This window comes from Euleptes europaea, chromosome 12, assembly GCF_029931775.1.
Source record: "Euleptes europaea isolate rEulEur1 chromosome 12, rEulEur1.hap1, whole genome shotgun sequence".
NCBI classification, from domain to species: domain Eukaryota; kingdom Metazoa; phylum Chordata; class Lepidosauria; order Squamata; family Sphaerodactylidae; genus Euleptes; species Euleptes europaea.
The window spans coordinates 3,094,644-3,105,756 of NC_079323.1; the positions used below are offsets into that span (position 1 = coordinate 3,094,644).

The following is an 11,113-nucleotide window of genomic DNA, read 5'->3' on the forward strand; positions in this document are numbered from 1 at the left end:
CAACTCTTCTTCTTCTAAACAGAAATTTGCCATTGGTAGGTTAGGCTGAGAGAGACAGAGCCTGGTCCAGGGTCATCCAGCAAGCTTCAGGTATAACGCCAGCCTGGGAACGCCAACAGGTTTAAACATTTCCCCCAACCTTCTGAACAGCTTGTTCTCAGAAGTGCCAGAGCCGTGCCTTCTGTCCTGGTAGGAAGCCAGCTCTCTTCTTCCCTTTGGAATTAATCAATTCGGTACGTCAAATTAATTAACTTGGAGACAAGATAACATGGAAAGGGGCTGCCAGAATGCAACGTAGGTTGCCAACTAAGAAGAAGAAACACAGCCCTGCTTGGCTCTTGTGCCTTTAACCACAACTGAAATCAGGAGCACGGCTTCTCCCAAAAGGGAGATAAACCTATTCCCCAAAAGACCAAGCTGCAGAGAAAAGCAGAGGGGAAAAACTTAGACCCTTTACTGCTGTGTAGGGTTGCCAATTACAGGTTCCTGGAAATTCCTGGAGATTTGGGGTGGAGCCTGGGGAGGGCAGGGTTTGGGGAGGGGAGGGATCTTGGCGGGATATCATGCCATAGAGCAGGGGTGTCAAACTCATTTGTTACGAGGTATGGATATGACATAGATGTTATAGAACCATAGAATCACAGAGGTGGAAGGGGCCATACAGGCCATCTAGTCCAACCCCTGCTCAATGCAGGATCAGCCTAGAACATCCCTGACAAGTGCTTGTCCAGCCTCTGCTTAAAGTCTGCCAGCGAGAGGGAGCTCACCACCTCCCTAGGCAGCTGATTCCACTGCCGAACAACTCTTACTGTAAAACGTTTTCCCCTAATATCCAGCCAGTACCTTTCCTCCCCCAATTTAAACCCATTATTGCGATTCCTATCCTCTGCTGCCAACAGGAACAGCTCCCTCCCCTCCCCTGAGCGACAGCCCTTCAAATACTTCAAGAGAGCAATCATGTCCCCCCTCAACCTCCCTTTCTCCAGAGTGAACATTCCCAACTCCCTCAGCCTTTCCTCGTAGGGCTGGGATCATCCTCGTCGCTCTCCTCCGCACCCGCTCCATTCTGCCCACATCCTTTTTGAAGTGAGGCCTCCAGAACTGCACACAGGACTCCAGGTGCGGCCTGACCAATGCCGTGTACAGCAGAACTATGACATCTTGTGTTTTGGATGTTATGTCTCTGTTGATGCCCTCCAAGATCGCATTAGCTTTTTTTGTCACTGCATCACATTAAATGTCACTTAGTTGGACCGGGCCATGTGTACCATAACATTTAATGCCAAGATCAGGATGGGGCTGGGGCTGCCTCAGCTGGTGAGCCTGCAGCCCGGCTCGCCAGTCCAGATCGGGACTGGGGTGGTGGTGGCTGCCTCGGCTGGCTTGCAGGCTGGATAAGAGCTCTCAAGGGGCCGGATGTGGCCCGCAGGCCTTATGTTTGACACCCCTACCGTAGAGTCCGCCCTCCAAAGCAGCCATTTCCTCCAGGGGAAGTGATATCTATAGTCCGGAGGTCAGTTCTAGTTCCAGGAGATCGCCAGGCTCCACGTGCAGGTTGGCAACCCTGCTGCAATAGTTCTGCGGCAAAGGAATTGCCCTCTGTAAATTCCCAGAGGTGCTTTCCTCTGTTTATATTAGCTTCTGCTACTGAAAGCTTTTGTCAGGGTAATTTCTGGCTTCAGTCTGGAAGGATGGGTTGATAGCTCAACAGCGGGAGCTGCAATGGTTCAGAGATGGGTCTCCTGATAACGGCAGCTCTTTCCCAAGTGCTTCTTGCTTTGAGCCGCACAACCCAGAAGGTGACGCGCAAAGGGAGAGGCAGCCTTGAATTCTAGCCAAAGTTATCGGGAGCTTAGGGTTGCCAGCTCTGGGCTGGGAAACTCCTGGTGACTTGGGGGGTGGAGCCTGGGGGAAGGCAGGGTTTGGGGAGAGGAGGGACCTCAGTGGGGTACAATGCCATAGAAGCTCCCCTCCAAAGCCAGTGTGGTGTAGTGGTTAAGAGAGGTGGTTTGGAGCGGCGGACTCTAATCTGGAGAGCCGGGTTTGATTCCCCACTCCTACACATGAGCGGCGGTCGCTAATCTGGTGAACCGGGTTGGTTTTCCCACTCTGACACACAAAGCCAGCTGGGTGGCCTTGGGCTAGTCACAGTTCTCTTAGAGCTCTCTCAGCCCCACCTAGCTCACAAGGTGTCTGTTGTGGGGAGGTGATTGTAAGCCGGTTTGAGTCTTCCTTAAGTGGTGGAGAAAGTCGGCATATAAAAACCAATTCTTCTTCTTCGCCATTTTCTCCAGGGAAACTAATCTCTGTTGTCAGGAGTTATAATTCCAGGAGGTCTCCAGGCCACACCTGGAGCCTGGCAACCCTACCTGAGTAGGTGTAGAAATGGCACGCGCTGCTCCGGGGGAGTAGCTACCAGCAATGGGCCAGCCAGGGTTGCCAGGGCCTCCTTGGCGGGGGTGGTGTGGTGGGGGTAGGGTTGCCAGCTTCAGGTTGGGAAACTCCTGGAGATTTGGGGATGGAGCCTGGGGAGGACAGGGACCTCGGTGAGGTACGATGCCATAGACTCCACCCTCCGAAGCCTCCATTTTCTCCAGGAGAACTGACCTCTGTAGTCTGGAGAGGAGCTGTAATTCTGGAGGTTGGCATCCCTAGCGCCAGCCAGCCCGTCCCCACTCACGTTTTCCTTCTTTGTAGATTCATCAAGGAAGCAACTCCTGCAAACGCCTGCAAAGGAAATGCAGCCCCCATAACGTTGCCCTCTGGAACTCCCTGCCACTTGAAACAGCGGCCGCAACAGACTCGCCTCTTCCTTTTCCCGGGAAAAGGTGGGAAAGGGAGGGGGTCGCCTCGAACGGGGCGTGGTTAAAGGAGAAGGGGCGGGGCTTCAAGAGAACGCGCTCTTCCCACTAGCGCCTCCGCTTTGCGCCCAAGCGCTACGAGGTCGACTCCTGCCGCCGCGACGTTTGCGGAGCAGCTCCTCTCGAGCCAGGGCGTGCAAAGTGGGGTTATGGGGGCGGCATTAGGAAGGGGGAAGGATCAGCCCGGCCAGGCCCCCTCTTTCTCCTCCCCCTTACTAGGTATGGGGCCAGGCGCAGGGTTTGCACAGGCTGCCCGCTTCTGATCCTCGAAGGCGTCTTCTGCGCTCCGGGGAAACCGCTGCCAGGTGAGTTGATAGGATGCCAAGGGGGGGGGGCGGAGGAGAGGGAGAAGCCAGGACCATCCCACCCCCCTACCCCCCACCCCTTTACTCATTTAAATGGAGAAGGGTAGCAATGCTAGTCTGTTGTAGCAAACTGTAACAAAAGTTCAGGGGCACCTTGACGTGTAGATTTTCATCTAAAGCAGTGGTTCCCAACCTTTTTTTGACCAGGGACCACTAGGACTTTTTTGTTCGGTGCAGGGACCCCAAGGTTCAAAATAAAAATGCAGAGAATTTGAAAATAAACTTTAATCATAACTGTTAGTTAAACATTAAACTTAGAATTATATTTGAATATATATATTTTATAATGGAGAACTTTTAATTGAAAATATTAATTTATTATGGGTTTATAACTTTGTTTCACGGACCTTAATTTAGTTCTCGTGGACCCCTGGGGGTCCATGGACCCCTGGTTGGGAACCAGTGATCTAAATCGATCAGGCACTGAGATTCTAACAGTCAGAGCGGTTCATAGAATCATAGCATTGGAAGGGACCACCAGGGTCATCTAGTCCAACCCCCTGCACAATGCAGGAAACTCACAACTACCTCCCCCCCACACACCCCAGTGACCCCTACTCCATGCCCGGAAGATGGCCAAGGTGCCCTCCCTCTCATCATCTGCCTAAGGTCATAGAGTCAGCATTGCTGACAGATGGCCATCTAGCCTCTGCTTCAAAACCCCCGCAGAAGGAGAGCCCACCACCTCCCAAGGAAGCCTGTTCCACTGAGGAACCGCTCTCACTGGTAGAAAGTTCTCCCTAATAGACTGAAACTCTTTTAATTTTTTTTAAATTTAATCTTTTTTTAAAAAATTAATCTTTTTTATTTAATTTCAACCCGTTGGTTCTGTTCCTCAGTGGGGGCACGAAGAGGAAAGGGTAGATATATTTCGCTAGGGAAGCCCCATGGTTTGCAAGAAAGTATTGCTCCATCTGTCCCAGGATGAAACAAAAGGACATGCAATATTGAATTATGTATTTTATTTAAACATTTCTGTGCTGCCTTCCCACCCAATTCAGGGTTCCCAAGGCAGCGAATATTAAAACATTTCAAACATTAAAAAGCATGCAAATATATATATGAAATATATACAACTACGTGTAAACGATTTAGATCACTTAAATAAGCATAGTTTCAGGTGTTGGTCTGCAGCAGAGGAGCAAGGTTCTAGTCCAGTAGCACGTTAGAGATCAGCAAGATTTCCAGGGTATAAGCGTTTGAGAATCAACGCTCCCTTCGTCAGATACAAGTAGGAATGGTTTCAGAGGGTAGCTGTGTTGTTCTCCAGTAGAAGGACTAGATTCAAGTGGGGTAGAGACCAGCAGGTTTTCTGGCTCCCCAGAGTCAACGCTCCTTTCGAACCTGTATCCCTTTGTACTCCATACCTGGTACTTGTATCTGACAAAGGGAGCTTTGACTCTTGAAAACTTATACCCTAGAAATCTCATCAGTCTCTGTGAAGTGCTACTGGCCCTTAAAGGATCTTGTTCCAAATAAACACAGAAATTCATAAAAACTCACAAACAGGGAGGAAGAAAGAGAGGGCAAGAGTCCAGTAGCACCTGAAAGACTAGCAACATTTCTGGCAGGGGGTGAGCTAATAAGAGTTACTGACGGAATGTAAAAAAGAAACCCACCCAAAAAAGGTCTTCACCCACTGGCAGAAGACAGCGATAGAGGGAGACAGACAAATCTCTCTGGGGAGGGCATTGCCAACGTTTCGGTGCCACAACGGAGAAGGCCTCTTTCTTGGGTTGCCACCCTATCCTCAGATTGTGGGGCCCCCCGAAGCAGGGCCTCTGATAGGGTTGCCAGCTCCCTCTTCGCCACCGGCGGGAGGTTTTTGGGGCAGAGCCTGAAGAGGGCAGGGTTTGGGGAGGGACTTCAGTGCCATAGGGTCCAGTTGCCAGAGCGGCCATTTTCTCCAGGTGAACTGATCTCTGTTGGCTGGAGATCGGTTGTAATAGGAGATCTCCAGCCAGTACCTGGAGGTTGGTAGCCCTAGCCTCTGAAGATGACGTGAAGGGTTGGGGAGGTTCATATGGGAGTATGTCAACATTTGGAAGTGCCCCCAGACTGGCCTTAATGGTGGTTCACGGTTCTCTAAATGCTATAGGCTCTTGATCTGTAGCGATAGTTGTCAATTCTGCATCACTAACAATGGGGTGCCCTGACCTGGTTGACCCAGGCTAGACCGATTTTATCAGATCTTGGCTGCTAAGCAGGGTTGGCCCTGGTTAGTACTTGGATTGGATGGGAAGTCCTGGGTTGCTACACAGAGGCAGGCAATGGCAAACCACTTCTGGTCATATGCCTGACCTGAATGGCCCGGCCTAGCCCGATCTCCTCAGATCTTGGAAGCTAAGCAGGATCGGCCCTGGTTAGTACTTGGATGGGAGACCACCAAGGAAGTCCAGGGTTGCCATGAAGAGGCAGGCAAGGGCAAACCACCCCTGTCAGTCTCTTCCCTTGAAAAACCCTATTGGGTCACCACAAGTTGGCTGTGACTTGATGGCATTTTCCACCACCAACAATGGGGTGTGTGAGGAAATTGCTAGCAAGAAGGGAGAAGTGGCAGAGCAGATCCTCTCCACTGAGAAGGTCCTGAGTTCGATCTCTCTCTCCCTCCCCTCCAAAGACCTTGACAGAGCTGCTCTCCAAGTGCCAAGCTAGGTGGACCAATGGTCTAACTTGGTATAAGGCAGCTTCGTGTGTTCACAAACAGCATCTTCCTTCTCTGACTTCACAAGAGTCCGTGGGTGGGGTCCGTCTGTCTGGCAGCATGGCTTTCACCACCTTGCCACGTTGTCATTTGGGAATGGGGGAGAGGGTGGGGCTTTTCCTCATTCTCTCGATCCATATTTATGGGTTTGTAGTTGCACATTCTGAATTGCTAATACAGAAGCGGAGGCTGGAAGATGAGTAAGTTAAATTAGTACGAGTTGCAAGATCTTAGAGGATGTGGTATCTAGGAGGGAAGCTAGACTGGAAAAAGAAGGTAACTCCTGAGGAGCAGGGTTTGGACAGGCTCACATGAAGCTGTTGTATACTGAATCAGACTCTTGGTTCATAAAGGGTCAGTATTGTCTACTAAGACTGGCAACAGCTCTCCAGGGTCTCAGGCAGAGATCTTTCACCTCATCTGGTCTTTTGTAACTGGAGATGCCGGGGACTGAACCTGGGACCCTCTGCATTCTGAGCAGGTGGTCTAGCACTGAGCTTCAGCCCCTCCTCAAACACACATGAAGCTGTGTCCTACTGAAGCAGACCACTGGTCCATCAAGGTAAGTATTGTCTACTCCGACCGGCAGCAGCTCTCCAGGGTCTCAGGCAGAGGTCCTTCCCATCACTTGCTGCCTGATTCTTTTAACTGGAGATGCCAGGGATTGAACCTGGGACCTTCTGCATGCCAGGCAGATGCTCTTCCACTGAAGCACAGCCTCTCTCCAACTCCTGCCAGAGACCTTAAAGGCCACTTGGATTATTAGAGTTGATTGACCAGTGAGTGGTCCATCAGCGGGGGGGGGGGGGGGCTGTAGCTCAGTGGAAGAGCATCTGCTTGGCATGCAAGAGGTCCCAGGTTCAATCCCCGGCATCTCCAGTTAAAAGAATCAGACAGCAAGTGATAGGAAAGACCTCAGCCTGAGACCCTGGAGAGCTTCTGCCGGTCAGAGTAGACAGTGTTGCCCTAGATGGGCCAAGAGTCTGATTCAGCAGAAGGCAGCTTCATGTGTTCACAGAGCCTTAGGAACAGCATCCAAAACAACTCTTAAATGTGTGCACTTGCCAAATCCAACTCTAGATTATCAAGGATTACTATCTTGTTCAACCCTTCCTTTAGGTGGAACCATCTTTGCCTTCCCTGTGTCTCCGTCCTCTTGTTGCTTGCTTGGATTTGCACAGAAGAACAAAACCTTGGCAAGAAGCAACACTCGGCATTTTTTTTCCTGAGACATCATTAAGCCAAAATTGCACACCGCATTCCCATAAACAGGCCTTGCTTGAAAGAGTCCCGAAAGAACTCTCCATAATAAGCATACTGGGGTTGGGGGAGCAGAACCTCAGTAAAAGCATATGAAGTCAGTCCAGGAAGAGGTCTGGTTGTCCAGGTCTCCGTGTGTAATTGCAGGAATCAAAGGAAGCCGGGAGATCCAGTTGAAGCGTAAGGCAGTAACTGCACAAGATCCCCTCAGGTCCTATGATTCAACGCCTTCCACAAGCCTTCTTGAAGGCTTTCCCGCTTTGCTCACCTGCTTCAAAGTGTTTTTTCGAAACGCAGTCTCTCAGGACCTCGCTTCCTGTCAACAGCCAGACCAGTTTCTAGATAATTACTAAGCCACTTCTTCTGATGCTTCCTCTATTTCTCCCTCCCTTCTCCGAATATTTCTCCACCCCCAGAAAATATGGCTGAAGTTCGGGCGGGCTCTGGGAAGGTGACTCTGTTCCACCAAGAAGCGCCCGGGGGCCTCACCTACCGCATCCCAGCCCTGCTCTACCTGTGCGACGAGTCCGTTTTCCTGGCCTTTGCGGAGAAGCGGTCCTCAGCCAAAGACGAACATGCCAAGTACCTGGTGATGAGAAGAGGGCAGAAGGAAGGGATGTCTGTCCAGGTAACACTTTTTTTGCAGTGAGCAGAAAGATAGTCTGGCCCTGTTTTTATAAATGCATATACTAGGGGTCCCCAAACCTTTTGAGCGCGTTTGGAATCTTACCATAGTGAAAAAGGGGCCAAACCCAACGCAAAACTGAATTGGAAACCTAAGAGGTTAAGGGTAACACTATGAAAAGGAATTAAACAAAATATATCTTTAATCCGGCAGTACACTAAAAACTATGTTAAAAACAAAACAGGCTTCTAGGCCAAACAAGTTACAAACTGTGCAGTACACTATACACTATAGCAGTTCCTGTAAGTAACACAAATTAATCCAGAGACATAATATACATGGACCAAACGTGTTTCAGCCAAGAATGCCTTCCTCAGTTAGGGTTTCCAGGTCCCTCTTCACGACCGGTGGGAGGTTTTGGGGGTGGAGCCTGAGGAGGGTGGGGTTTGGGGAGGGACTTCAATGCCATAGAGTCCAATTACCAAAGTGGCCATTTTCTCCAGGTGAACTGGTCTCTATTGGCTGGAGATCAGTTGTAATCAGTATCTGGAGGCTGGCAACCCTAGTTGGGAAGTTCTTGGAGATTTGGGGGTAGAGCCTTGGAAGGGTGGGGTTTGGGGAGGGGAGGGACTTCAACGCCATAGAGTCCACCCTCCCAAGCAGCCATTTTCTCCAGGGGAGCTGATCTCTGTCGTCTGGAGATCAGTTGTAATTCCAAGAGATCTCCAGGCCCCACCTGGAGATTGACAACCCTAGGGCTGACTCCCATTCCCAGGTGCCCCCTGAATGTAGCTGGCAGTGACAGGAATGCTTTCTGGGGGACATTTATTGTGGAGCAAAAGTCCCAAAATTAGTGTCAGGATTCCATTTCCCATAGTATATTTGTACTTTGGAGCTCCCGAGTATTGTCTGTCATTTGATTTCCGTTCTTTGGTTGGCTGTAAAGCAAACGTAATCCTGTTTTAAATGTTTCGTGTATGTGTGTAATCCAGTTCCAATGCAAAAAGAGCGCCTGTATGCAAATAAGCATTTAGGCGTAACTTGATTATAACTTTCGGCGTATCTTCAAAGCGGCCGTTAAGTAATAAACTACGGATAGAATATCGGCCTTCTCTTTAACAGACAGCAGACAGATTAAGTGGTAGTTGTGAGAAAATACAGGAAATTGTGACATTCACGGAGTAATACAAGATCTTATAGAAGAATACAAATCACAACTCAATAAAATATGGGTGTTTCTGTCTTTGCCTTTCCACATGGATGTTTCCCTGTGTGAAACTTCTTTTTAGAAAATTTTGGGTTATTTATAGTCTGCCTTTCTCACTGTCACTCAAGGCGGATTACACAGTGTCAGTCCATGCAGTCAATAGGATGGGAGATTCAATGAGCAACGTAATAGGGTTAGGATTGCGGACATTTAACTCCAAGTAAAAATCTGGAACATGGCTGAAACACAGCATACGAATTAACACAGTGTACTAATCTATGCAGAAATTACATAATAGGATCATACATACAGCAACAGATAGTAGGTACTATGTGGTGGTGGAAAGTGCTATCAAGTGGCAGCTGATTTATGGTGACCCCATAGTGTTTTCAAAGCAAGAGATGTTCAGAGGTAGTTTGCCATTGCCTGCCTCTACATAGCGACCCTGCCCTTCCTTGGTGGTCTCCCATCCATGTACTAACTGGGGCTGACCCTGCTTAACTTCCAAAATCTGATGAGATTGGGCTAGCCTGGGGCCATCCAGGTCAGATTTGAGTCCAGGAGCACCCCAAAGACCAACAAGATTTTGGGGGTATAAGCTTTCGAGAGTCAAAGCTCCTTTTGTGAGATTCCAGGGAGCTTTGACTGTTGAAAGCGTATACCCTGAAAATCTTATTGGTCTCTAAGGTGCTCCTGGACTTTAATCTAGCTGTTCTACTGCAGATCAATATGGCTACCCTCTGAAACTATCTGCAGAATGGGAGTAATATTTATGGTCCACTGAGCTCCTGATCATAACCTGTCCATCCTTCTCTCCATCTTTCTCCAGTGGAGCCCTGAGGAGCCTCTGATGACTGCCATTTTGCCTGGCCATCGCACCATGAACCCTTGCCCTGTGTACGAGAAGAAGAACGGGAGAGTTTTCCTGTTCTTTATCTGCGTCCAGACACATGTCACGGAATGGCACCAGATCAAGTTGGGGAGGAACGCCGCCAGGCTGTGCTACGTCTCCAGCCAAAATGGTGGCCACACCTGGAGCCAGTTGACGGATTTGACCCGTGAGGTGATCGGAGATGACTTGAGAAACTGGGCCACCTTTGCCGTTGGGCCAGGTCATGGGTTGCAGATGAGTTCTGGACGCCTGGTGATTCCAGCATACGCCTACTACATCCGCAGGAATTGCTTCTCCACCTCCGCTGCTAACTGTGCACGGCCACATTCCTTGATTTTCTACAGTGATGACCACGGGCAGAACTGGGCCCGGGGCCAGCTCCTGAAGAACCTGCGGACAATCGAATGCCAGGTCGCTGAGGTGGCCCGCCAAGACAACATCCAAGTGTTATACTGCAACTCCCGCAGTCCGGACAAGTATAGGGTTGAGGCCTTCAGCATGGACAACGGAGGCCATTTCGAGGAATCCTTCCTATGCAAGGAGTTGCCGGAGACAGGAGGCGGTTGCCAGGGCAGCGTGGTGAGTTTCACCCCAGTGATGAAGCCCTTGGAGCCAGGCCGAAGAGAAAATACAGCCGCGTCATCTCACTTTCTGGGCAGTCACCACTCGGCCGCTCTGAAGACCACCAAGACCTGGATGGTTTTCTCCCACCCCACAAGCAGACACAAGCGAGTCAACCTGGGCATCTACCTCAACACCTCCCCACTGGCAAAGAGCAGCTGGACGGCCCCCTGGGTGATCTACGACGGGCCCTGTGGCTACTCGGACCTGGTCGTGTGCGAGGAGGGCCATTTGCTGCTCTTTGGATGCCTGTTTGAATGCGGCGTGTCCAGCGAATGTGAGGAAATCGCCTTCCAGCTCTTCACTGACATGGAGCTCCTGAGGAACGTGAGGGAAGCCTGATCTCGAGACGCTGTTCCCTCAGAGGTGCCGCTGCCCTGAACCTAACTCTGGGATGTTTAAGCCCCAGAAACAGGAAATTAAATCCTTTTTGTTTTGCTGCCAGTTTTGTCTCAGTCATTGGGTTGCTTCGCTGCGTGTTTTGTTCCCGTCTACTGATGTAATGCTATTTTCCCCATCATTATATCTACACACTGTATCATGCCTAATATGCTACGCTCATTTGGATTTCAGCAATC

General features: G+C 50.0%; 1 protein-coding gene across 1 annotated transcript; it reads left to right on the forward strand.

The window, feature by feature from the left end:
- Positions 1-7,593: 7,593 nt before the first annotated feature.
- On the forward strand, positions 7,594-10,877 carry LOC130485401 (sialidase-3-like). Its single transcript, XM_056858586.1, has 2 exons — positions 7,594-7,818; positions 9,852-10,877. The coding sequence occupies exons 1-2, from the start codon at positions 7,612-7,614 to the stop codon at positions 10,875-10,877; spliced, it is 1,233 nt and encodes a 410-aa protein (XP_056714564.1). The 5' UTR covers positions 7,594-7,611.
- The last annotated feature ends 236 nt before the right edge of the window (positions 10,878-11,113 follow it).

Coding starts and splice junctions, on each gene's coding strand:
- LOC130485401 (XM_056858586.1), top strand. CDS start 7,612: ATGGCTGAAGTTCGGGCGGGCTCTGGGAAGGTGACTCTGTTCCACCAA. Junction 7,819..9,851: donor AGGAAGGGATGTCTGTCCAG/GTAACACTTTTT, acceptor ATCTTTCTCCAG/TGGAGCCCTGAGGAGCCTCT.